At 43.9% G+C, this 26,224-nt stretch overlaps 1 protein-coding gene across 1 annotated transcript in view; it reads right to left on the minus strand.

Annotated features, from left to right (window-relative positions):
- Positions 1–24,156, minus strand: part of TRPC7 (transient receptor potential cation channel subfamily C member 7) — a 140,215-nt gene extending 116,059 nt beyond the window's left edge. Inside the window, exons 1-2 of the mRNA XM_052643521.1 lie at positions 24,041–24,156; positions 22,721–23,498 (exon numbers count right to left, since the gene is read on the minus strand). Of these exons, the coding sequence (XP_052499481.1) occupies positions 22,721–23,498; positions 24,041–24,156 (894 nt within the window). The remainder of the gene's footprint in view (positions 1–22,720; positions 23,499–24,040) is intronic.
- Between the last annotated feature and the right edge of the window lie 2,068 nt (positions 24,157–26,224).

Here is a 26,224-nt window from a genome sequence, read left to right on the forward strand (position 1 = left end):
GAGGCATCTCGAAGAGGAGGGGGCAGTGACACAGGGGATTTTGCTGAGGACAGACTATGACTTTGGGAGGGTGAAGTGGGAGGGTATCTGGAGATGAAGAAGCCAGGCGCAAGGACAGAATGGGGCTTGTGGGGAGCCTTGTGGAGAATCAAGTTCAGGTTCTGAAGGGTGACCTGGGAGGCAGTGATGATTAAGGGGAATTAAAACACTTACTGAAATTACATTGTAAGGATTTAGTGAGGTAAGGCAGATGAAGCACAAGGCATGGTGCTGGGCACATAGGTCTGAATCGGTACCTTTTTTGCTAAGAAAGGACTTCAGAGCCTCATCCTGCCCTCCAGCACAGCCTTCTACACATTCTCCACTCAGCTGATGGATGAGGAAAAGGAATGTTAAGATTTAACACACATGGCTGAGTCTTTATTAATTGTAACTGTAGTCACTGAAATAATTAATGGATGTGAAATGCAGGGCAAGAACCTGAGCCTAGTGCTCATTATTGCAGATGAAAATTGAAAAGTTTCAATCCATGTTTTAGCTTCCGTGCATACCACTTAATCGTTTCATTAACCGTCACCATGCAAATAAGCTTGTGCTCTGGCAGGTCATATTAATAAAAGGCAAATATCCTCCAGCATTTAATTTCCATTTAGGAACTCAGATCTAAGAAAGGTGGTACATGAGTCTGTCAAGTCCAGTATGTGAATCAGAGAGCCAGCATTTGTTGCCTTGGCTTTCCCAGGGGATGTAGACAGCCCCGAGTTCCTCAGAATTCAGAGTTCAAGGTTGGGTGGGTCAGGCTGGCTGCCTGCTCCAGTGAGCCTCTCAAAGGTGTGCCTCGCAGACTGTGCCACTGGTCACCCACTGCCTACTTGATTTTATCATCTGCTCTCCGCAGGAGGCCTTCTTTTATTCATCCCAGACTTACTCCCTGCATTTCCTAATGGGTTATCTGTGTCCTAGGTGTTTAAGAATTTGGGAAAGATGACTGTTTATGAACCACTGGTGATCTTAGAATTTCTTGGGACAGGCCTGATGAGTCTTTGCATGAGAGAGATGACTGGGTAGTTAGTACTTCACTGGCTCTAGAATTGGAGTATCTGAGGTCAGATCCCAGCTCTGCTGCATGCAGTCAATGGGATGTGTTTAACTTAATCATTCTCTGTGTTCTAGCTTAATCTGTATAGCGGGAATGATTTTTTTTTTTTACCTTATGGGTAAGGAGAAAACAAAATAAGGTAATCCATATAAGTTGCTTAATATGATATGTGACAAGTATAAATGGCAACCCACTCCAGTTTTCCTGCTTGGAAAATCCCAGGACAGAGGAGCCTGGTGGACTACAGTTCAGGGGGTCACAGAGTTGGACAGGACCGAGCAACTGAACACACAGGGAGTAAACTAAATAAGATAATCCATCTAAGTTGCTTAACATGGTATGTGACGAGCATTAGCCATGTTATGACACGTGTGGCTTGTAGCTTAGCAGAGAGTGTAAACATGGACAGTTTGTCTCTTTTGGGGTGTTGGTCTTCTAGCACCTTTCTAACAAAGCAGAGGCACCCATCAATGGCTTCACTCTTGCAGCTTCATCTTGTGTCAGGCCTCAGGTGGAAGGTGCAGGGAGCAGGACAGAGGCTAGGCCGGGTTTGGACCAGAGTCCTCGATGATTCACAGAGGAGGTGTAGGCCCCGGGTGCTGAACTGTATCTGCAGATGACTGCACCGCTTTCCTTAGCCAGGCTGTGTTGACAGTGCTTTTGTTGATACTTTGGTTTCCATCCTGATTTTGGGTTTACTTAATTGGCAGGTACTGACATCATAAGGGGCTCCTTAAGCCATCACCATGACATTGTGAAGTCCCAGAAGGAATGGATTGCTGCTCTGCTTATTGATTTTATAACAAGTCCCCTCTGGTAATAAGGCAACCCTCTGATCCGGAGTCTGTCTTTCAAGGAAACACATGAGCAACTCGAGCTGTTGTTGTTGTCGGTCACTCAGTCGTGTCTGACTCTTCGCGACGCCATGGACTGCAGCATTCTAGGCTTCCGTGTCCTTCACTATCTCCCAGAGTTTGCTCAGACTCACATCCACTGAGTCAGTGGTGCCATCCAGCCATTCCATTCTCTGTCATCCCCTTCTCCTGCTGCACTCAATCTTTTCCCCAGCAACAGGGTCTTTTCTAGTGAGTCAGCTCTTCTCATCAGATGGCCAAAGTATTGGTGCCTCAGCTTCAGCATCAGTCCTTCCAATGAATATTCAGGGTTGATTTCCTTTAGGATTGACTGGTTTGATTTCTTCGCTGTCCAAGGGACTCTCAAGAATCTTCCCCAACACCACTATTTGAAAGCATCAGTTCTTCAGGGCTCAGCCTTCTTTATGGTCCAACTCTCACCTCCATATAGCAACTCGAGTATTTTATTCTAATTCAGCAGGTATATTTGAGCAGTCACTATGTACCAGGCATTAGGGATGGAAACTGAAATAAAATACAGTCTTTGAAGAACTCAGGGTCTTGCTAGAGAGCATGACAAGAGATCAGGTAAGGACCTGGTCTTGGGTCTTGGGACGTACTGCCCAGCTGCAGATGTGGGGAACTTCCAAGAAGAGGTGGGATATGAGCCCTGAGGATGAGCAGAAGCTAGGAGGGATGAGGACATTCCAGAAAGAAGAGATGGCAAGGTAAAGGCCCAGAAGGCAGAGAGCATTCACCAGCAGGAGGATTGTGGTGGCTGTCAGCTACTTCAACCACAGATGGGTATGTGCATAAGTTATGCACATTTCCAATGTTTTATGTAACTTATTATTGAATAGACACGAATGCACTCCTGTATCCAGAGAGGAGTTCATGTACACTCTCTGTGCGTCCTTGCTCAGACTGAAGGTGCTGCTTGGTTCTCTCTCGCTGAGCTCCCAGAAGAGCTTGTCCTGGGCTTTCTGCTTTTGTTTTTTCCCTGCTGTGACCACAGGGAACAGTCACAGGAGGGCAGATGTGCCTGTGTGAGCCTTGCCCCACATCCACACCTCACAGCTCCAGGCCTCCCTGGAGGCCCCAGCCCCCTCTTCCCTGTCTCTGTCTCCCCCTCCTTTGCCTTTCTCTTGCTCTCACACATTACTCTGTCAACCATAGGTCGGGGCTCCACAGTGGAATGATTGCTCAGAGCTGTGACTCAGGCGATCAGTCAGGAGGTATGAGTTGAAAGAGTAAGAGGGACCCTCAGGAAGCCCTGCGGTTCACTCACATCGAAGCAGCCCCTCCTTTCCCCTGCCTGCCTGCCCAGCCCCCGCCTGAGGTCTGCGTATGTATGTTTGGTCTTTGTAGCCACTAGAACGGGACAGTGTTAAAGAAGGTGACTGTTACAGTTTTCACCACGATTATTTATCATTTACTGAATGCTTACTATGTGCCAGGCCCTGGGCTGAATGCTTTACATATTTAGCTCATTGAATTCTCATGACAAACCAAGGAGGTAGGTACAGTTATCATTCCTCTTTGCAGAAAGGGGAACTGAGGCCCAGAGACTTCAGTGGTTTGAATCTGAGTATGAAGAAAGTAGTGAAAGTGTTAGTCGCTCAGTCATGTGTCTCTTTGTGACCAAGGACTGTAGCCCACTAGGCTCCTCTGTCCATGGAATTCTCCAGGTAAGAATACTGGAGTGGGGGTATGGCTGACTCCAAATCCCATAGTACTAACACTGAGAAGTACTCATCTGACAAAAATACCAACTGCCCTGGCATGTGCTCTGAAACCATGAGCACCACCCTGAAGGGGAAGGTTCAGGGTCTTTCCTGGTGAAGATGGAGAGAGAGGAGGGCGTGTTGGTAAGAGGCAAAGGGCAGTACCCTGTGCGTCCCAGGGGCAGGCTGGGAGTAAGACAGCTGAGCTCAGGCAGCTGAGGGTACCCCCGTGCTCTAAGCTACCAGCAGGTGCGTTGGCATCAGAATGAGGTCATCATCAGTGGGGAAGGAAGTGTGCTCATCTCAAGGAGCCGGGGAAGGAGGGAGGAAACACCAGCTGAGCAAGGAACTCCTCCTGCACAGTGTTCACCTCATAATAACTCTTTCCAGTTCCTTAAACCAAAAGTTTCATTCATCCTTCCCTTTCTCTTGATATCCATCAATAAATTTTCTCAGCTCTATCTTTCAAAGATGTCTAGAATTCTCTGTTTCTCGCCCACCTTGACCATTTATCTTTCTGGTCCAAGGCCACCTTCATCTCTCCCCTGGGTAACTAGAACCACCTCTCACTTGGTTCTCAGGCTTCTTCTCTTGCCCCTTACTATTCATCACATCCCAACAGCCAGCATGATCCTCTTCAAGTACACATCAGATCTGCCAACTCCACTTACAGAAACCCTCCAGTCACTCCCCATCTCACCAGAAAAAAAGCCTGTTAGGGCTCTGACCACCTGTCACCTGCAGTTCCTCTGGCCTCAGCTCTTCCTGTTCTCCTCACCCACTCTGCCCCAGTGACTGGCCTCCATCCTCAAAACACCAGATGCTCTCCTTCTTCGGCTTTGCACTCTTCTCTCTCTTTGTACTGGTGACCCTCTATCTGGAAACCTCCTCTCTCATATATAAAAATAGCTAGCTCCATCGTTAACTCTCACATCCATTCATGACTACTGGAAAAACCATAGTTTTGACTAGTTGGACCTTTGTTGGCAAAATAATGTCTCTGCTTTTTAACATGCTGTCTAGGTAGGTCATAGCGTTTCTTCTAAAGAGCAAGTGTCATTTACTTTCACGGCTTTAGTCCCCATCTGCAGTGATTTTGGAGTCCAAAATATAAAGTCAGCCACTGTTTCCCCATCTTTTTGTTATGAAGTGATGGGATCAGATGCCATGATCTTAGTTTTCTGAATGTTGAGTTTTTTTTTTTTTTTTGCCTTTGAAAATTCTAATATTTTCTTTTTTTAAGATTTAAATTTATTTATTTTAATTGGAGGCTAATTACTTTACAATATTGTATTGGTTTTGCCATACATCAACATGAATCCACCACATAAGCCAGCTTTTCACTCTCCTCTTTCACTTTCATCAAGAGGCTCTTTACTTCCTCTTCAGTTTCTGCCATAAGGGTGGTGTCATCTGCATATCTGAGGTTATTGATATTTCTCCCAGCAATCTTGATTCCAGCTTGTGCCTCATCCAGCCCAGCATTTCTCATGATGTACTCTGCATATAAGTTAAATAAGCAGGGTGACAATATACAGCCTTGACGTACTCCTTTTCCTATTTGGAACCAGTCTGTTGTTCCATGTCCAGCTCCTGGACCTGCATACAGAGTTCTCAGGAGGCACATCAGGTGGTCTTGTATTCCCATCTCTTTAAGAATTTTCCAGAGTTTGTTATGGTTCGCACAGTCAAAGGCTTTGGCATAGTCAATAAAGCATAAGTAGATATTTTTCTGAAACTATCTTGCTTTTTCGATGATCCAACGGATGTTTGCAATTTGATCTCTGGTTCCTCTGCCCTTTCTAAATCCAGCTTGAACATCTGGAAGTTCATGGTTCATGTACTATTGAAGCCTGGCTTGGAGAATTTTGAGCATTACCTTACTAGCATGTGAGATGAATGCAATTGTGCAGTAGTTTGAGCATTCTTTAGCATTGTTTTTCTTTGGGATTGGAATGAAAACTGACCTTTTCCAGTCCTGTGGCCACTGCTGAGTTTTCCAAATTTGCTGGCATATTGAGTGCAGCACTTTCACAGCATCATCTTTCAGGATTTGAAACAGCTCAACTGGAATTCCGTCACCTCCACTAGCTTTGTTCGTAGTGATGCTTTCTAAGGCCCACTTGACTTTACATTTCAGGATGTCTGGCTGTAGGTTGGTGATCACACCTTCTTGATTATCTGGGTCATGAAGATCTTTTTTGTATAGTTCTTCTGTGTATTCTTGCTGTCTCTTCTTAATATCTTCTTCTGTTAGGTTGATACTGTTTCTTTCTTTTATTGTGCCCATCTTTGCATGAAATGTTCCCTTGGTATCTCTAATTTTTTTGAAGAGATCTCTAGACTTTCCCATTCTATTGTTTTCCTCTATTCTGTGCACTGATCGCTGAGGAAGGCTTTCTTACCTCTCCTTGCTGTTCTTTGGAGCTCTGCATTCAGATGGGTATATCTTTCCATAGCTACTTGTAAGGCCTCCTCAGACAATCATTTTGCCTTCTTGCATTTCTTTTTCTTGGAGATGGTCTTGTTCCTTGCCTCCTGTACAATGTCACGAACCTCCATCCATAGTTCTTCAGGCACTCTATCAGATCTAACCCCTTAAATCTATTTGTCACTTTCACTGTATAATCATAAGGGATTTGATTTAGGTCATACCTGAATGGTCTAGTGGTTTTCCCTACTTTCTTCAATTTAAGTCTGAATTTGGCAATAAAGAGTTCATGATCTGAGCTGCAGCCAACTCCCAGCCTTGTTTTTGCTGGTTGTATAGAGATTCTCTATCTTTGGCTGTAAAGAATATAATCAATCTGATTTTGGTGTTGACCATCTGGTGGTGTCCATGTGTAGAATCTTCTCTTGTGTTGTTGGAAGAGGGTATTTGGCATGACCAGGGCATTATTTTGGCAAAAGTCTATTAGCCTTTGCCCTGTTTCATTCTCTACTCCAAGGCCAAATTTGTTTGTTACTCCAGTTATTTCTTGACTCCCTACTTTTGCATTCCAGTCCCCTATAATGAAAAAGACATCTTTTTTGGGTGTTAGTTCTAGAAGGTCTTGTAGGTCATCATAGTATCATTCAACTTCAGCTTCTTCAGCATTACTGGTCTGGGCATAGACTTGGATTACCATGATATTGAATGGTTTGCCTTGGAAACAGAGATCATTCTGTCATTTTTGAGACTGCATCCAAGTACTGCATTTCAGACTCTTTTTGTTGACCACAATGGCTACTCCATTTCTTCTAAGGTATTCTTGCACACAGTAGTAGATATAATGGTCATCTAAGTTAAATTCACCCATTCCAGTCCATTTTAGTTTGCTGATTCCTAGAATGTCGATGTTCACTTTTGCCGTCTCCTGTTTGACCAATTCCAATTTGCCTTGATTCATGAACCTAACATTCCATGTTCCTATGCAATATTGTTCTTTACAGCATCGGACTTTACTTCCATCACCAGTCACATCCACAACTAGGTGTTGTTTGTAAGCAAGACAATTTTTGAGTGAGTAATGATGTTTCAACCTGCCTGTTTTCCTTTGGGTGAATCAGCTAAACTCTTAAATCTCAGTGATGGAGAAGGGTATGTATCCACCCTTGGTGCTGTCTTGACTAGGACTGCGGTCTTCTCTACTTGATATCTAATAACTTTGTTTATTTTAAGATCACATTAAAAGAAGATCTGAAATGAGATTCGGAGTAAATATGACCTTAAATATGCATCTTATTTGCGCTTACTGTATATTGTGAAAGCATTTCAGAGAAACACTAATATAGAGTTGGCATCACCAGATAACATACCCTTCCAGAGGATTATGTCATGACTCCCTGATTATGGATTCAGAATAGTAAACATTCAGGAAACTCTTTTTTCAAAGAGTAATTATAGTATAGCATATGTATAGAAGTGAGTTTTTAAAAATTGCTTGTGATTGCTGAAAAATGCTATTGATTAAGAGGGGCTAATGACTAGATGGCACAGTAGCAATTAAAAAGTGTAGAGCCCTGCTAATTATAAAGGGAAAACCCCCAAACCAAATTAGGCAAATCAGTACTTATGATTTCTGTGATCAGAGGAGCACACACCATTCTCTTCACCTCGGCACCTTTGTCCACTGTGTCCCCAAGCCTAGACTTATGCCCCTATCTTCTTCCTCTAAGAACTTCTACCCTTCTCAAGACCAGCTCACAGCTAACTCCAGGATGGCTGTCCTGATAGCTCTGAGGAACTCCACTCTTTCAGGCTTGGGCACCCACTGCATTTTATTCTCAGGGTCCAATAGCCCCATCAAAGTGCTCTCTGTAGTTCTGACATTTTCATGCTTGACTAATCAACTTCATTCATTTGTATATCTCAGTCCAGGGCATGATACCTTGTAGGACATAATAAATATTGCATAAAATGACCATACATCTACTCTGATTCAATAATTTTATTTATGGGAAGCTGGGTTACTGGTGTGTGGCTACCAGAGAACCGATCCAGGAGCAACAAGGTTGGGTATACTTGGCCCTAAGAGATGGTCTTGGAGCCAAGCCTGCCTGTTAAGGGCTCATTATCTTGTGTATAGAAAACTGCACTGAGTTTCTAAAAGTCCTGTAGGGCATGGGTAAAAGATTAGTAAGTGATTGCATTTAAATAAGTTCAAATGTAATCAAGAAAATAAGATTATAGTTTTTTGGCTGATTTATCCAAAGAATGACTAAATAAAACTTGAAAGGACTTAAAGTTGTTATGTAAAAAAAAAAGAGAGAGAGACTGGGGCTTTAATATGGTTTCATTTATCTCTACAACTTCTACTGTTACCTATGTGCTGATGACCATATGTTTTTACCTCCTATACCAACCTGTATTCTAAGAAGCTGATTTAAATCTTCAGCTGCCAAGTGGTCATCTACACTGGTAAGTCCCACAGACTCTTCAAACTCTGCATGCATGCCCCAAACTGAACATATGGGTCTTCCAAACATTCAAACTTGATCTTCTGCTTTCTGCTTCAGGAAATAGAGTCTCCATCCATTCAGCCTTCTGAGCTAGAAATCCTGGGTTCATCTTTGTCCGTTAGTTACCAAGATCTCTGGATTCTGATCTAAAGAATCTCTACTGTCTGACCCCTACTGCCCACACTCACACTCGTGAGATCTTAATTCAGTGTCTAGACTTGTGAATTAGCTTCCTGATTGGATGTTTACCAACAACAGCTCCTTCTGCCTGGTTGCCAAGCCCCTAACCCCTTGGTTTAAAAGCTGCAGGGTAAAATCTGTGCATCTTTATCATCATATTTCAATATACCTCTTAAAGATTAGCCCCTTTCCTGTAAACCCCTCCAGCTACCACTGTCCAACAAGCACACTGGGCTCTTTGTGCCCCTGCATGTGCTCATTTGTCTGCCTTACTTCGGTCTTTCAAAATCTTGTTCATTTGCCAAACTTTCAAAATCTCCTTCATTTGCCAAACTCACCCTTCAAGAACATCTTCAGAATATCGTCTCTTCCAGGGACCCTTCTCATATCACCAGGCAGCTTGCTGCACTCTTCTTTGTGACCTCATCGTGTGCTGCCCCTTCTCTACTACACTGTGTTTATCTCTCAGCACTCCAGTCTCTCTCATTGCTTTGAGGACAGAGTTCGGTTCTCTCTCACACTTGTAGACCTGGTACCTGGTACCATATCTGGCACACGGTAGAAAGAAGACCACCATTTGCAGAAAATCATTTAACCACTCAGTCTGTTTTCTCATCTGTGAAATGGGAATAATAATCTCCTCTTAAATCTCACTTAGATGTCCTTCATGAAAATGCTCTATAGGAATGAGAAGCGGAAGGAGCTGGAAAAGTGGAGACTCAACAAGGGAGTGTTAGTAAAAGTACCTGGCTTTATGCGTGAGGAAGATGAACTGCGGAGAAGTAAACTGACGGAGCCGAGGTCACATGGCAGTTCCTGGTGGAACCCTGGGTCTCCTCACTCAGTGGCCCCATTGTCCCAGAGGACTGTCTTTTATGGCAGCAAATCACATGTGCCATAGGCCACCTCCTGGGCATAGTATGACCATGGGGCTCTAAGCTGTTCGGTTCCCTCAAGTTGTCTCTGAAATCTGACTACCATGAGCACATTCCTCACATATTTGCTTTAGGTGAAGATCCAGCTCTGTGTTTAAAGTCTGGTTTCCATATTTGTAATCCTAGAGGAGATACTATTTGGGGAAATAAACTCTTGCTCCTAGTTTTTTTCAGTCAAATTAAAACAGTCCCCCACATTTCTTGGAGCTTATCTCCATGCTTATGTTAAAACATCAGGTTTAAGCACGTAAAACATCAAGTTTCTGATGTGCTGTGGGACAGTATTAGATGGATTCTTTTAAGCATAAACTTTAAGCAAAATGCATAGTCACCACAGAGGAGGTCTTGTCATCAGAAAGATTCTTGGGCTACTGTTTTCAAAGTATATGTAGGAGAGGCTGGAGAGCTATTACCAGGCAAAGCGCTGGTCTTCCACGTGCATGCGGTGTGCTGTTCTTCCACAAAATGCAAACAAGAGTTCTGATTCCCCCAAGCAGCTGCATTATTGGTAAATAGGAAGTGTATTTCCATGGTGTGTGTGTGTGAGAGAGAGAGACAGAGACAGACAGAAAGACAGACAGACAGACAGAAGGGGAAAAGGAGAAAGAGAAACAGAAATAGCATTCAGCATGTGTGTGTACTTTTGTGCTCGCTCAGTCATGTTTTTTTTCTTTTCTTCTTTATCTCCTATTTTTTCTTGTTTTAAAATAGAAATTTATTTATTTTAATTGGAGGTTAATTACTTTACAATATTGTATTGGTTTTGCCATAGTGACCCCATGGACTGTAGCCCATGAGGCTCCTCTGTCCATTATCCAGGCAAGAATACTGGAGCAGGTTGCCATGCCCTCCTCCAGGAGATCTTCTTGACTCAGGGATTGAACCCGTGTCTCTTGTGTCTCCTGCATTGGCAGGCAGATTCTTTACCACTACCTGGGAAGCTCAGTTCATCATGACCCCCCTTAATTTTCAAAGCACTTATTTATCCATCAGTAATTAGCAAACCTGCCCTGGAGCCCAGAAAAAACAGGTCATTGTTACTAATTTCTGTTATGGGAGGTGGAAAGATGATTATAATATGACATGTAATCATGCTACCAAGCATTTGGGGAGACTTCATCTGTTTGAGAATTGATAGTATTTAGAAAATTTTAGCCTCAATCATTCTTACATCACTGTAATTTTAGGACTAGGTATACAAGTTTAGTTTCTTTATTTTTCCTGGCTCTTATACCTTTCTGCGTCTTCAGTGACCAGAGCCCATATTCTAACTCCTCCAGGTTCCTAGGGCTGGCAGGAGTGCAGATGGTACCGTACTACTAAATCTGTCTTCTTGAGAGCTGGTGGAAAAGTCCATGGCCTCCTGGTGCTAGGTTAACATACATTTTGAAAGGAAGCCCGTGCCAGGATATTAAGAGTGTTTATTATAGAGTGTTTATAATCCCTACACTGTATTTGAATGTATAACACTTGTGGTAGGTACTGATCACATAGTTTATAAATGAGAGAGAGAGAGAAACACAGTTCGTCAATGCCACATGAGATTTCTGAATGATGGAAACTTTTTCCCATTTGCAATCAAATGTAGTTCTCTCTCTTTTCTACTCTACCAAGAGCTGCAGGGATATTTGCCAGCTCCGACAGTTCATGGGCTTGAAGGGTAGCAGAATATGCCACCCTGAAATATGCCACTTCGTCACAAGAAATCTTCAAGCTAAAAGCAATTAAGAAGAAACAGATAGAAGAAAAACTCTTTGCCCTCCTCCATTTGGCTAAAAGCAGAACATAAATTTGTAAAGGGTGTCCCTCCTCTGCTCTTTACCAGGGGAGGCAGAAGTTAATCATCAGAGACAGCACCAGCAAAATCCACACCACAGCCTTGTTCAAACCAGCTCTAAGCTCCCATTCGGTTCCCCCTATATTTACCTTCTACAGTTTGGTTCCCTGGAAGCTCAAAGTTCTTTCTTGTTGTCTTTTCATGTGTCTAAAATTTATTCTTTTGTTAAGATGTTATATAAGTCCACGTCCTAACCACCACTTTGAGTTACTCACCTCTGAGTTCTGTTATGTGTTTACATGATACACTTAAAAAAAAAAGGCAAATGTAGAAAGAGGCTTTCTCTGTATGTCCCTTATCTGCTTCAAGCCAGGGCCTCCAAAAGGAACTTGATGGCCATAAATCCCTTCCCTTGGAGCTTCTTGAACCAGAAAGATGGGCTCTTATTGCAGGAGAAGGGGTACTATATATATCCAGACAGGCTTTGTCACAAACCATCACGCCTCTCCTCTGTTCTTCTAAGTGCCCACTCATGTTTCCTGAAAATCAGTTACTGTCTCCTGAAAGGCCTCCACCCTCCATCCTTTGTGCCTTTCCCATTAAGATGGTATTTAATCCTGAATACTAAGCCACCTCAGAGAGTTACTCATTTTTCCCCTGGGTATTCTCATATATACAAGAAGTATTACATGCTTCCATACTTCTGTTTGTTTTTCTTTTGTTAATCTTTTTTACAGGGGGTCTCAGCTATGAACTCAGAAGCCTGCCTGTCTCTCCCCTGCAGGGCTCAGTCACCCTGCCCACCCTTTATTCCTGGTGCTCGTTCTTACCATATAATGGTTCACAGGAATTCTGTGGTGCACTTAGAGATTTCGTTTTCATGATTATGTGTAGTGACTGTCAAAATCATCAAAGTGGAATGAAGATTATTTTAAATTAAAAACATCCAAACAAACAGCAGCTAAATTTCTTTTGCTGACCCAAGCAGAGCCTCCCCAAAATATAGTCGCTGTAAATCCCCTCAGTGGGGACTTGGGGGCATGGATTACAGCTAGAAAGGAGACTGACCCCCTGGATGAGAACTAACATCACAGACTCTCAAGCCTTCTGTTTGTTTCCCTAAAACCCATGCGTTTCCTCTTTTTCCTTAAAACTCCTTTCTTCCTTTTCCTTTTCTTGCTAAGCTGGTATATAAACCCCTGTCTTTAGCTCTTGAGGGAGCCAGCCACCTCTTTCATGCACTTCTGTGTGCATATGAATAACTCCCGTCTTTTCTCCTGTTAATCTGTCTTTTGTGAGTCGAGTCACAGGCCACCCAACCATTGCAACCTAAGATGGTAATGGAAGTTTTCCTCCCAACACATGACACTAACATTCTCTAGGAACTGTTATTTACAACATGGTGATATCACATGGGGAAATGCCTTAAGTGCACTGAATATTATTGAAGTGGGTGATTTTTGGGGGGAATGGGGGAGGGTAGAAATGAGGATCAAGTATGAAGGGAGACAAAAATGAGATGGTAAGGATCCATCACCTAAGTCATAGTATCAATTCAGTCTTTCTATTTGGGGATAGAGGAGGTACTGAGAGGAAGCATATCAAAATATAAGTTATTCTCAGATGGTAGAATGAATGCTGACCTACTTGTTCCCTCTACTTTTCCGTATTTTCTGAACATTTTATAATCAATTTATTTTCATTATTCCCAAATGCAACACTTGAAAATGTTTTTCTGCTACTTGATAGAGGTCATGCCCTGGTACCGTTTCCCCAATTACTTCTGTCAGCTGCCTCCCACTTCTTACCTCGCTGTCTCTTCTGGACAGATAGACACACACATGCATGCACATGCACATGCACACGTGCACACACACACACACACACACACACAGGCAGTTACAGAATTCCTATCTGTATCTCAGCTTGTGCCTGGGTCAGTGGAAAGCATCAGTTGTCTCCCTCCTTTCTTCCAGAATGACCACCTAGTTTTAGGACTGTCTTTGGCTTCCCAGGATAATTAACCTCTGTCCTTTTATCTTGCCCTGCTCTGTGGGTCTGCCTGGATTCCAGGTATCAGCCTTCCTCAGTGTCTCAATCTGGTGCTACCCCATGGTATAGGGTTGAGTAGTGTGTCTGCCAAATTCACATCCTTCCTAGCACTTCAGAATGGTATCTTATTTGGAAATAGGTTTTGCAGTTATAATTAGTTAAAGTCCTATTGGAATAGAGTGGGCCCTTAATATAAAATGATTGGTCTTTATTAGAAAGAATAGCTGCTGCTGCTGCTAAGTCACTTCAGTTGTGTCCGACTCTGTGCAACCACATAGACAGCAGCCCACCAGGCTCCTCCGTCCATGGGATTCTCCAGGCAAGAGTACTGGAGTGGGTTGCCATTGCCTTCTCTGATTAGAAAATCCTAAGGGAAATCAATCCTGAATATTCATTGGAAGGACTTATGCTGAAGCTGAAGCTCTGATACTTTGGTCACCTTTAAGTGAAGAGCCAACTCATCAGAAAAGACTCTGATGCTGGGAAAGATTGAAGGGAAGAGAAGGGGACAACAGAGGAGATGGTTGAATGGCATCACTGACTCAATGGCCATGAATTTGAGCAAATTCCAGCAGATAGTGAAGGACAGGGAAGCCTGGTATGCTGCAGTCCATGAGGTTGCAAAGAGTCAGACACAACTGAGCAACTGAACAACAGAAACGTCCTTAGAAGAAGAGGGTGAGAGGCGCAGAAACACACAGGGAGATCACTATGTGACCACAAAGGGAGAGATTGGATTGAAGTGTCTTTCAGCGAAGGATTGCCAAGGAAGCACCTGTTCTACCCTGGAGGCTTCAGAGTGAGCAGAGACCCTGCCAACACCTCGGTTTTGGACTCCTAGCCTCCAGCACTGTGAGAAAATAAATTTCCGTTGTTTTTAAGTCACCACATTTGTGGTGCTTTGTTTCCGTAGCCCTGGGAGACTAATATATCCAACTAGACTGAACTGGGAGTTCGCCAGGGAAGGTTCCTCATCTGCAGGGAGGTCTCATCTGCCCCCAGCATCCTCCTGGCCTGGTAATCCCAACATCCAGAGCCATGGAGGACGACGGGGGAGGTCTCCTGCGTGCCTTTACTTATGCTGAAACCAGCTCCAGCTGAGCATTAATCAGACATGAGATTGGACATTTTCTCTGCTGTTATGCAGCATACACAGGGAGAAAGATGTTTTCCGAATCTGGAAAACACAGTGGAAAGGTTACAGTCCAGCAGAACCCTTTTTATACTGGGCTGTCACCTCTGAGTCCACTTTGCTCTGTGCTGGCCATGCAGTGAATAGTTCGGCCAAGCAGGGGGCACGCGCCCCTCTGCACCTCCAGAGTCCAAGGTAGAAAGTCCGACTTCTCATCCCTCTCCTATGCTCCTGTACCTCCACAGGGCCTCTGCCTTGGAGGAGAAAAGGAGAGCAGGCTGTGTTCTCCCTTCCCTCCCCATGCCTCTCAGAGCAGAGAGGTCCCAGGGACAGAAGTTCCCAGGAGCTCCTAGACAAGGAAGCGGCCCTGGAAACAGCCAGGAGCCTTCGCCTTCTCCGACTGTCCTGTCGCTCCAGCTCCAGTGAGTCACCAGCAGGCTGAGATGCGCTGGCCCCTCCGCCACTCCCCCCTCACCCCTCCCCTCCACCTTCCTTCCTGTCCAACTCCTTCCGATCTTGTCCCCTCCAAGCCATTTGGTATACTAGTGCTCCAGGCAGAGTGTGCGAAATGGCTCTTCCCAAGCCGAGTCGCTTGCTCACCTGCTGAAATGTTCAGATAGCTCCCCATTCAGCCTACAGTGAACTGAAGTCCAGCTTCTTACCAAGGCTGCCAAGTGGGAAGGCCATGGCCAAGGGCTTCTTCGGCACCTCTGTCACCTGCTACCTCTTGTGTTTCCTCCCCGTGATAGGCAGCTACTCAGAGTTCTCTGCACAGGCCTCTCTTTTCCCTCTCTGCTCTGGGCTTTTTCATGTACAGTTTCTGTGCCTGGAACCATCTCCCCTCTTCCCTGCTGTCTGTTTATCTCTCCCATACCCTCCATTTTCATTTAAATATTGTCGTCTCTGAGAAATCTTTAAGCACACGCACACCCGCACACAGCTGTCCCACTAAGTCAACGCTTTGCAAATTGCTCTTTTACTGCTTAGCACTCGGCATGATTTGTAAAGCTCTGTTTGTGTGAGTACATGAAGAACGCCTGTCTCCTCTGCTAGACTATGAGGTCCTGAGGGCAGGAACTTAATCTTCTCATCATTGCATTCCAGCACCCAACCCAGAGCCTGGCTCATACTAGAGGCTTAATTAAGTATTTGCTGCATGAATGCTGAATTTTCAGATAGCTCTCTCACTCAGATCCATCCAGTTCTGGCATTCTGTGGGTCTACAGGCCTTATTTTCATCCACCCTCCTGACGTAAGAGTTTCCACATTTAATCTGCATGTGAATTTGCTGCTAGAAAAACACATGCCTCCCTGTTGATGGTGTGTGCAGCACACTTGATTGGTTTTGCCCTATTGTGATTAATTTATATACAGAATTTAACTTTTTTTCATCATTTCCTTTTGATGCAATTTGCGCTACTGCTCATTGACTGATATCCTCCAAGAACTGCCTTCATTTTTTCTGTAGCTCTGATATTTCAGACTGATAGTTGCACTTGTATAGGAAATGATTTTTTCCCAGTGTTTTTTTTTTTTTGAGTGTGTGTGTGTGTGTGTGTAGTGATGAATCTTTTCCACAGAGATATTTTTCAAAAAACAATCTCTGTCTGTACTTCGCAGGAGCTCTGCCTGCCCATTTCCTCCCTTCCCCTCCTTTGCAGCCTCTGCCTTTTCTGCTCGCATTGCTTCTTTTCACAGCAGTACTGTAGCAGCGTGCTGGGCGTCTTCAATTTCAGTGGTCTGCATTTTTCCAATTGGAAGACACTCTCCTGCCTTTTTTAAATCATAGAGCTCACACAGACAGCTTGTACTCTGGCCTTGGGGAGGGAGGCTTAGCAGAAATCAGGAAGACCCTCTGAATAGAGGAGGTGTTGAAGCTTAAGTTGTGTTTATTGGGAAGAAAAGTTGCAGTGCTAAAAATCCAGTGGGCTTTGAGGAACAAAGTGGGATTGCCCACTGCCATCTGTGGGGAAAATTATGTACTTACTATGGGTCAGGTCCTCTGCAAAGAGTTTTATATTCTTCATCTCATTTGATCTTCACCAACTCCCTTGGAGGTCATTAGTGATTAGTTCACTCACTGAGTCTATTTATTTGTTTACTGAACTAATATTTACTGAGTACCTGATACATGCCAAGAACTCCTGGAAGCTGAGTGGGGATGAGGCATTGGAAGCTCTTAATAATGGGATGAGTCGAGATCTCATTTACAGAGATTAGGGTAAGGGCAAGTGTTGGGGTCGGGAAGAAATGTTGCAATTCTTCTCTAACACCTGTTCCCTTCCCCTACCCTCATTTCAAATATGAATACTAACTTCTAAATAAATGCCCAAGGTTGTATGATTGCTAGGAGACGACTCTGACCTGGAACCCAGGTCATTCTGATTCCAGAGCATGCTCTGTGTTCCTCCATAGCCTTGAGAAAATGAAGCATGGCTGTTCTGGGTGCTCACCCAAAGCCTGTCCCCTATTCTTGTCCTGTCTTCCTCTAGCAGAGTGGCCTCCTGTATCCCATCTGAATACCAGTCACCCTGCTGACTCTGGCTCCCTGTATTTTAGAGGCTAATACTCTTGGCATAACGAGTAGAAGCAGAAAGTTGTGACCAATGAAAACTTGTCATTAAAGGACACGTTAATTAGTTCATTTTCCTGTGATGACTCATTAATGAATGCTCTGGTGAAAGTGCTCCTCCAGACACTTAGGTAGAAAAATAGACAAAGACAAAGCTGACATGGGCAGAATCATCTGTGTCTCTCCTCCTGAAGTAAGTCAATCCCAGGATCCTTCTCTCAGGTATGGAGACCAACAACATGTGATCTGGTCGCATTTTACCTGCGTGTGTAGTGAGGGGCTCTTCCATTACAGTCCCTCACCCGACATCTGTGATCTGTCTCTTCTCTGCTTACATTCTGCATCTCAGCTGCTCAAGCAGAGGGCTGGGGTGGCACAGTCACATCCCTGAGAGTCTTTTGGATGATAGGTAAGTGACTGCTTTGAGGGGTTTCTGCCCGATTCTCTTCAACAACAATGACAACCACTCGCTTTTAAGACCTGCAGCTTTCACAGCTTAAAAATATTTTCCCAAAGGAAAAGGAAACAAGTTTCAAGTCATTTCCTGCTTGTTAAGCAGGCATTTGTTTATACTACCAGCCAAGCTTTCAGGCTTCAAGGAAATGTATTTTCCTAGGATGTTGGTCTATAAAATTTAAAAATACTAGAAACATTCAAAGCACGTGAGAAACGGATTCCACCGGAAGCTGAGGGCAGTGGGTGTGTTCACCTTTCGGTGCTGCTCCAGACCCAGAGTAGGCCTTTACACCAGCTCCCTGGCTCCAGACTCCAGGGTCCAAATGTGTTCCACAATATCAAGTCACTCCTTTCCGCCCCCTTTCCTCTTCCATTTCGATAAGTTTGCAAGCAGATTGCAAACTGTCATCTCAACATCTTTACCTTCCACAATGGGATCTCACTAGAGATCATAGCAGGTGGCAAATTGGTCTGATTTATCATTATTTGAATTTTTAATTTGTGGTATTTTAGGCCCGAAGAGTTTTTTTTTTTTTTATGGGTCTTAAAATGGCAACACAAACATTGATACATAATTCATTATCTATTTCTCATAATACATGTCGTTAACAACCCATTGACAGAAAAATCCTCAACACTTTAAGCAAGATGAAGTTACAGCTTTAGCTTTCTTGTTCTCCTACTCTTCTCCTCTGGGGTCTCTGAGAATAAACTGCTCGTCACTGAAGCACATTTTACAGCCTTGAAAAGCCTTCTAAGTTGGAGCTTGTTTTTACTCAGGATGACCAAATCTTAAATATCTAGGGTAAAGTGTTTGTTGGGCTTCCACAGTTTCTTGACTTGTGAACATTGAGTACTTTTCCAATTTAAGCAAAAGGTGAGAAAACAAGAGGAATATCTCTAGTCCCCATTCTGCTTTCTCTTTTGTTCCAAAGCCCTAAACATCCCTCTATAGTATTGCCTAGGATGTTGGTCTATAAAATTTGTAGCACTTTATAGCACTTTGCCTGTAGCACTTTGCTTCCTCATCCCCTTCCTATCCCCACTAGATGTTGCTGTCGGCATGACTCTTAAGTTGGAAGAAAGGGGAACATCCATAATCCTTTTGAAACAACATCTCTGTGTATAAACAACTCATATAGACAGAATGCCCAGGAATTTGACCGAAAAGACACCAGCATAATATAGGAGACCCTGAGCATTTTTATCAGGATGATAATCCAAGCAGGAGAAAACCAACAAGGCTAAGTCAAGAGCAGTGTAAAGACCTTATTGTGTTCTTGGTGACAGAAGCTGTAACTCAGCTGAGATAGGCAAATCTCTTATTACTCCATGCTAATCCAGGTACCTTTACACAGAGGCCATTCTATCAGGATGAAATACCTCTGAAAAGCCCATCTGATAGATTTCCCCTTCTTTTTTCTCCTACCATGTAGATAAATCAGTGAACCAAAATGTAATTTGTGGGTTGTGCCTCCCAAATGCTACATGTTCTGTACTGTGTGGATAAGACCAGGAAAACACTCTGCCCTCCAGGAGTTTAGTGGTCACTGACACCAGATGGTGCAGCCTAGGATTGGTCTTCACTTATTTAATGTGTTAAGTTTTATCCTTTCAGCCACCTTGTAGCCTTTAGAGCATCCCCATTTCTCCAGGTCTATCAGATACCTCTGTGAAATCTATAGGTGTTAGAAGAGTTCAAATCATTAATAAAAGTAATCACTTGCTTCATCAGTGAAATGATTATCTTTCTAGGGTTTCCTTTATTCAAATATTTATGGAGTGCTTTACTAGATTACTAGGCACCATTCATGGCACTAGGAAAGCCTTACTGGCCATGCCAAGTTTTGATATCTTTCTAGACCCCAAAAGATTAGAAAGACATAAGAAAATATGTACATCATTCCTACACTAAAAATAATGGCTTGCAGGAAGACATCTGACTCCAGCCAGAATTTACTGGAGACCTCGACATTGGCTATACTACTTGCTAATGACTAAACTTTCTGGTGATAAATTAAAACGATGCTAGAAACAATAGCTTGGGCAACCAGATCCAGGTTTTCATGCATGCTATTTTCTAGTCAGGAAGAGTCACTCCAAGAATGAGTGTCTTAGAGGATCTGGAGGATGACTTACGCCATCTCCAGTGAGAACCCGAGAGCTTTTTCACACCGTGGGTGGCTCTGGGTCATCTCCATGACACATGGCATCAGTCATCAGTGTGTGGCCCTGCTCAAGTGCAAGAGATTCTTGAAGAGTACATCTTAGAACACATCAGTTGCTCTTTTTCCTCTTTTTGTGACTTGATTTCCCTCTTACTAATAAGCTGCTCTCTTCTCTGAGAGGATTCATGATGACAGGAATGCACATACACGGATAGTTGAATAAGCAATAAAGTTCTAAAGGAACGCTTATGTTAGTTTATAAGACACCATTTGTTGACAATCTGAAAGACATTGTTTCAAACAAAGGTAACTTGGGGGATGTTAATAGCCATCAAGTGTATTTATGATTGCTCTTATTCATTGCATTGTAGAAAAGGTTTGTCATCATGTTAGTCATTTTCTTAACTGTACATGATTTTCATAATTTACTTGTTAAATCAAAATATCATAGTAGATGTTTTCAACAAACTTCCAGTTTTAGATATTGAATATACTAAAATATGCTAGACTTTGGGTTTTAGTAAAGAAAACAAATGGTTCAGATGTACTTTCAAGTGTTAGTCTAGCATCATTTTATTTAGTAAATCTGGCATGCTCCCAGATTCCAGATAAGCAGAGAATTGTGGCATTATCCATATAATCTGATCCAAAAAATTAAATTTTTTTTTCTTGGGCAGAAAAATCTAAGTTAATTGTCTTAGCCATTTCTTTTAAATGCTTGTGTGAATTTAGTCTGAAGCTTAGGGAACAAGCAAAATTCCACTAAGCTTCCTTGGGACATCACTGACCTTATTGCTGTTAGATGGTTTATTGTACAGGAATAAGGATCTGAGAGGCAATAACTGCATTCCTTGGGAGTTTCTTTGGTTAATTTCCACATCTACATATGCCAAGTCTCTCTTGAGGCTATGTATGTTACAGGATTTATGGAAGTGGCTCCAGTTCAGTAGATGGATCCAAGATAAGGGGACAGATGGAGTAAAATTAGTTTAATTACAGGATTTTTCATCTATTCACAATTTGCAGTGCCCCGCAGCTTCCTGTAGGCCTGGTGCTTCTGTGCCTGACTGTGAGTGATCCCGTTCCTACAGAGAGGCCTCATTGGCCTCATGCATGCACAGCTAAATTTTCCTTCTCTTCAGTCTCACTGTCTCATACCCCAAATCCTGTAACTCATGTTACCTACCAGTCAAGTAAATTTCTAAAACCCTAGCTTTCATTTCATTCTCCTAATCACAGACTTTCAGTAGCTCACCATTTCTAAGAGGATAATATCCAAACTGCTCAGCTTGACACACAGAGCCCTCTGAGATATGCCCACTCATCTCTTCAGCCTTCCTCCTGTGTGCCCCTAAAGGAAGTCTTTATTGTAGTCACATGGAGCTTCTCATCAGTCCCCTGCCTGCTATGGGCCATTCTGGCCCTTACCTCCACTTTCCTCCTCTGAATGCCTGTATCTCTCTTACCACTGATTCAGTTCTTCCTGCTCATTAAAGCCCAGCTCAGTTCTGTTTCTTCTGAGATCTCTCTGGACAACATGGTCCATGGGGCCTCCTTTGCTGTCCGTTGGTGCCCATTCTTGGCCACTGATTGTGTCCCAGGCAGGGGCAACTCTTGCACTGACATCCTGTTTGGACAATGAACTTTTTCCTGCCAGTGACATCTTGTGCCAGCTTCATTGTCCGCCCCACATGTGACACTTTTTTGCTTGCTCCATGGCATCATAGGCTCTGATTGAATGATAGGATGAGAAATTATGAGCCCAGTTGTAGTTTCTTCTCTTTCAGTCACACCTCTGCATTGGAAGGTATCTTTCAGATAGAAACAAGTGAAACTCTGAGAAACAACGTATGAACAAGGGCTTTGACTCATAACCTCCTGGAATGGCTAAGAACTGGCTCTGGGGTCTGAGTACCTAGGTTAGAACAATGGTTTTACCATTTATCTGCTTTATGATATGTCTCTACCTCTGTGCCCTCATATAAAATGGGCACAATAATGGTACCCATACCAATGATCGTTGAGGGGGTAAAACATCATATAGGTAAGGAAATTAGTGCTTGGCACATAGTACGTGTCCACTAAATATTCACTCTTAATTTATTAGTAAACTGTTAAAAGAATTAGGTCCCAGTTTTCTCTTTCAGGAGGAGTATCCATCGACAGTAAAAGTGCAGGACCACTATTGAATAATGAACTTTGGAGATGGGTCTCTATCCCTTGGGCTGACCTGATAGTTCTAAGTGTTCTCAGGGGGCTTGCCAAGGGCCCACCTAATGAGATGACAAGTCCAACCCTACAGAGAGAGTTTCATTTTTATTTTGGTGTACTTCCTCCTCAGCCCTTTGACATAACTGTAAGTCTTTTTCAATTCAGCAAGCTATTGCTATTGACTCTAGGATCAACACAGTCCAGGATGGGTGAGAGGTATGAACAAGACAAACGAGAACTGACACACGTAAACTTGGCGAGACCATCAAGGAGTCCAAGACCTGGACTAGGAAACAGTGAGAAGTATTGTAGACATTCCCCTTCTGAGCTGCCTGGGACAGAGCTGGGCATTTACACCAGAACCGCAGTGTGACCCTCCCTGTGCCCTGCGTGTCTCTGAACTGTATGCCTTTGTGTTTGTCAGTATGTCACCTAATGGGGCTGCTTTTCCATCAGGCCTGTATCTGCCACAGGCTGAGGAACTTCCCTTCCTCCCCAGGAGCCTGAACGGGAGAGACCCTGAGTTAGTAAGATCAGAAGACAGCCCACGTGGCTCCTGGACACACCCAGAAGAGCCCACCGGGCCATCTGCCGGCAGGGTGGGAAGTGGGAGAGTTACCTTGAATTCAGTCTCAATGTTGGCTAGTCTGGCTAGCTCGTTGCTGAGCTCCAGGGCCGTGAGGACTGGGTCTTCGCTGGACAGGGACAAGTACGCAGCGCTTGCCAGTCCCTTGTAGGCGTTCATGCGAGAGCGCGAGTGGCTGAAGGAGTCCTTCCGCTGCTTCTCGGTGCACTCGTTGCACTTGCAGAAGTAGTCGTGGGGCCGCTCGATGCGGGCGCCCTTGAGCAGGAGGATGTGCACGATCTCGTACTCCTGGCAGTGGGCAGCCAGGATGATGGGTGTGATGTCGTGCGAAAAGCGCGTGCCGTCCTCGTCATAAGCGTAGAAGTCGTCGTCGCGCAGCTCCTGCTCCAGCGGGCTGAGCGCCAGGCGCTGGCCCTGCGCGAAGGCCGGGTGGCTGAGGATGGCCTCCACGATGCGCACGTAGCCCTTGCTGATGGCCAGCAGCAGCGCGTCCCCCACCCGCGCCAGGTTCTCCTTCTTGAGCAGCAGCTCCGTGACCTCCAGGTGCTCGTTGCCCACGGCCAGCTGCAGCGCGTTCTGCCCCATATAGTCCACGCAGTTGAAGTTGAGGGTCTTGGACTCCTCCAGCATTTTCCTGACCACCGGGATGTTGCCATACTCGGCCGAGTCCAGGAAGCGCTCCTCCTCCGGCGTCAGGCTCGTGCCCTTCTCGTTAAACATGTAGGCAGGACCCCGGATGGCCTGGCGGCGGCCCTTTTCCCTCAGTGTCGTGTGCCGGCGCTGCATGTTTTTGAAGGTGCTGCTCCCCAGCCTGTGGGGTGACAAGGCAGAGACGCTAGTTACTCTCCTAGGATCCTACGGTTCCCAGGGAGCAGAGCAACAGACATCCTTGAGATGAACAAGAAAGTCATAATTGGGATATTTTGAGAAGTTATGAAATCTTATTAGAAAGTATTGTCCTAGCACTGAGATTAAGACAGATTGACAACCTGAACTGTTCTTATACTAATGGAAGAGTATTGGTTTAGTTACCCAGAAGTCTATCCCCCTTCAGTGGAGAAGTGTCTAAAGAGCTGAAATGCGGGTTCAGGGCAAACTAAGGGTGGAGGTGGAGAGGGTGGGGTCATGATGTGGCTGAAACAGGCTAACAACTGTTTTATTTCCATTTGTACAAAGTTGAGAATGTCACTTAACTTCTCTGTGCTTTCCTGCAGTGCTTTTCTGTGCTTCTACCAATATAACATGGAGAACTTTTTGTGTGCCATAAAGTCGACAGGAGGATTAAATGAGGTAGCATGCTTGTAGAAAGTACTCAGTCCATGTTGGTCCCCTTCCGCCTATTGGTGTGCTCACTTCTTCAGGGCTTCTGCCATAGAAATGGCCACCATGGATACTAAGGCCTTTGCTTCAGGCGTGTCACCCCAGTTGAGCTCCTGCACTATGACGAAACTGCAGCAACACACAGGCATGGCCACACTTCTGTTTCAGTCCTCTACTATATGGGGATGTGCTTTCTTCTCATCCCCATGAAGCCTGAGCACCTATGAAAGGTCGTGGTGCTGCATGGAGCAGGCCTAGACTCATTGCTGCTTACTGATGGCCACTGATGTAGCCTGCCTGAGGAAATTCAGCTACAGTTTCTGGATTTTTATATGGATGGAGAAGCAGCTTAGTTTTTATGCTGGGTTTATTTCTAACATGTTGTTCTTTCCCATTGTGGCATAGTGCAGACGTTAATACAACACTGTTAGTAATAGTCAACATTTATTAAGCTCTTCTGATATGCTAGGAACTGTACTAAGTGGTTTATATACTTCACATATACTGCCTGTGGAATTTTTGTGTAAACCCTATGATGTAGATACTATTATTATCCTTATCTTGGATGACAATCTTGAGACAAGTGAGGCTGAGAGATAGGCTTTCAAGTTAGAAGATGAAGAATAGGCATCCTGGCTCCACCTTTTGCCAGCCTTGTGATTCTGGACAAGTTACCTACTCTTTAGTTTGTCAGGGTTTTAAAATGGCAGACTGGAGAAAATAATAGCTGGGTATTTCATCTCTAGTTCACCTTGGCTGCTTGAGCAGGTCCCCAGTTCAAGATGCTTCAACTGTAAAACAGAGAGTCTAGACCAGGTATTCCCTAGCTTTCTACAAACTTGAACCTCTCAAACTATTTATTCTCCAGTTGGCCCTACCCATATTTTTTTGTCTTCTCCCACTGATATTATTCAAATAATATTAGCATGGTGTGCATTTCAATAAGAAAGTTTCTGTTCTAGAGAGTACGTACTTGGGGATTGGTTTTGAACTATTTCCCATGTTCCCAATTGTCTTTTTGTTATTGGTCGTGTCTTGATGCATTAAGAGTACTCAGTATTTCATTTAAGTCATCTGTAAAAGATAAAAATAATCACAGAGGATGGTTTTTAAGTTATACTTAGTGTTTTGAGATTTAAGAAAAATGTAGTGCCATTCAGTCTTGTGATTTTTAAAAATTTGGGCTCTATTTTGTTTTCTGCTAATTTTACCTTTTGACATGCTCTAGTTTTAGCTCTTTTGGGGGCCCCAAATCTGGTGGTAAGCGAGACTTGAGGTCAGACTGTACTCTGATCATGCTTAGGCCTGAGTTACACTTCTTGGGAGAAGCTGCTAAACTATTCAGATAACTTCTTTATCTGCAAAAAGGTGAAAGGAATAATGATGGGCAGCTCCCTCAAAAGGCAACTGTGGATGATAAATCCTGATGGAGTGCTCCTTGCTTCTTTAGGAAGAACTTTCTGAACTGCCATCCACTCTTCTAAAGTGCATGTTGATAAAAGATTTCTGGGGAAAAGGTTCTCAAAATTCAACTTTATGAGCTCCTTCTTAGCTCATTTCTCTCAACAGTGCCATCATCCCAGGGAGAAAGGGTGCTTGTTAATAACAATGCTAACCGTATATTGGGAGTCCAAAAGAGATCTTCAGATGAGAGAGAAGGACTCACAAATTGGGCACAGACATTTATTATTATAAGTTTTCAGAAGGAGAGGCAATAACTGAGTTGAAAGCTAAGCAGTCACCTCAGTTGTGTCCCCAAAGGGCCTTATTTCAGATGAAGTGAACTCAGTCTCAAGGTCTGTTATCTGGGGACACACACTCAGGTGGGAGTTAAGCCCACAAAAGACTAAACCTCTTTCTTGTGGAGTTTTTCAGCCTGTCCTCTGATGAGGCTTCTCCCCTCTCAGGAGCACCTCTCTGGACATGCCATCACAACCTGAGAATGCACCCAAGAGCACATGAGTAGTGTGTCAGAGATGTAACAGTAACTGTCTTGGAACCAGAGCTAGAGCTTGTTTCTACATCACTTTTATAGCTCAGGTGGGAGAATAGGTCAGGCACCAAGGTCATGAGTACCAAGAATACACAACTGTTACACAGCAACAAGCCACAGAGAGAGTAATTCAAAGGAAATATAATGATACTGAACCAGGTCAGAGTAGAGAAACATCTCACAAGGAACACAGAAGTACACAATCTAAATTCAGAGTCCATGTG

This window comes from Budorcas taxicolor, chromosome 7 (assembly GCF_023091745.1).
Source record: "Budorcas taxicolor isolate Tak-1 chromosome 7, Takin1.1, whole genome shotgun sequence".
Lineage (NCBI taxonomy): Eukaryota > Metazoa > Chordata > Mammalia > Artiodactyla > Bovidae > Budorcas > Budorcas taxicolor.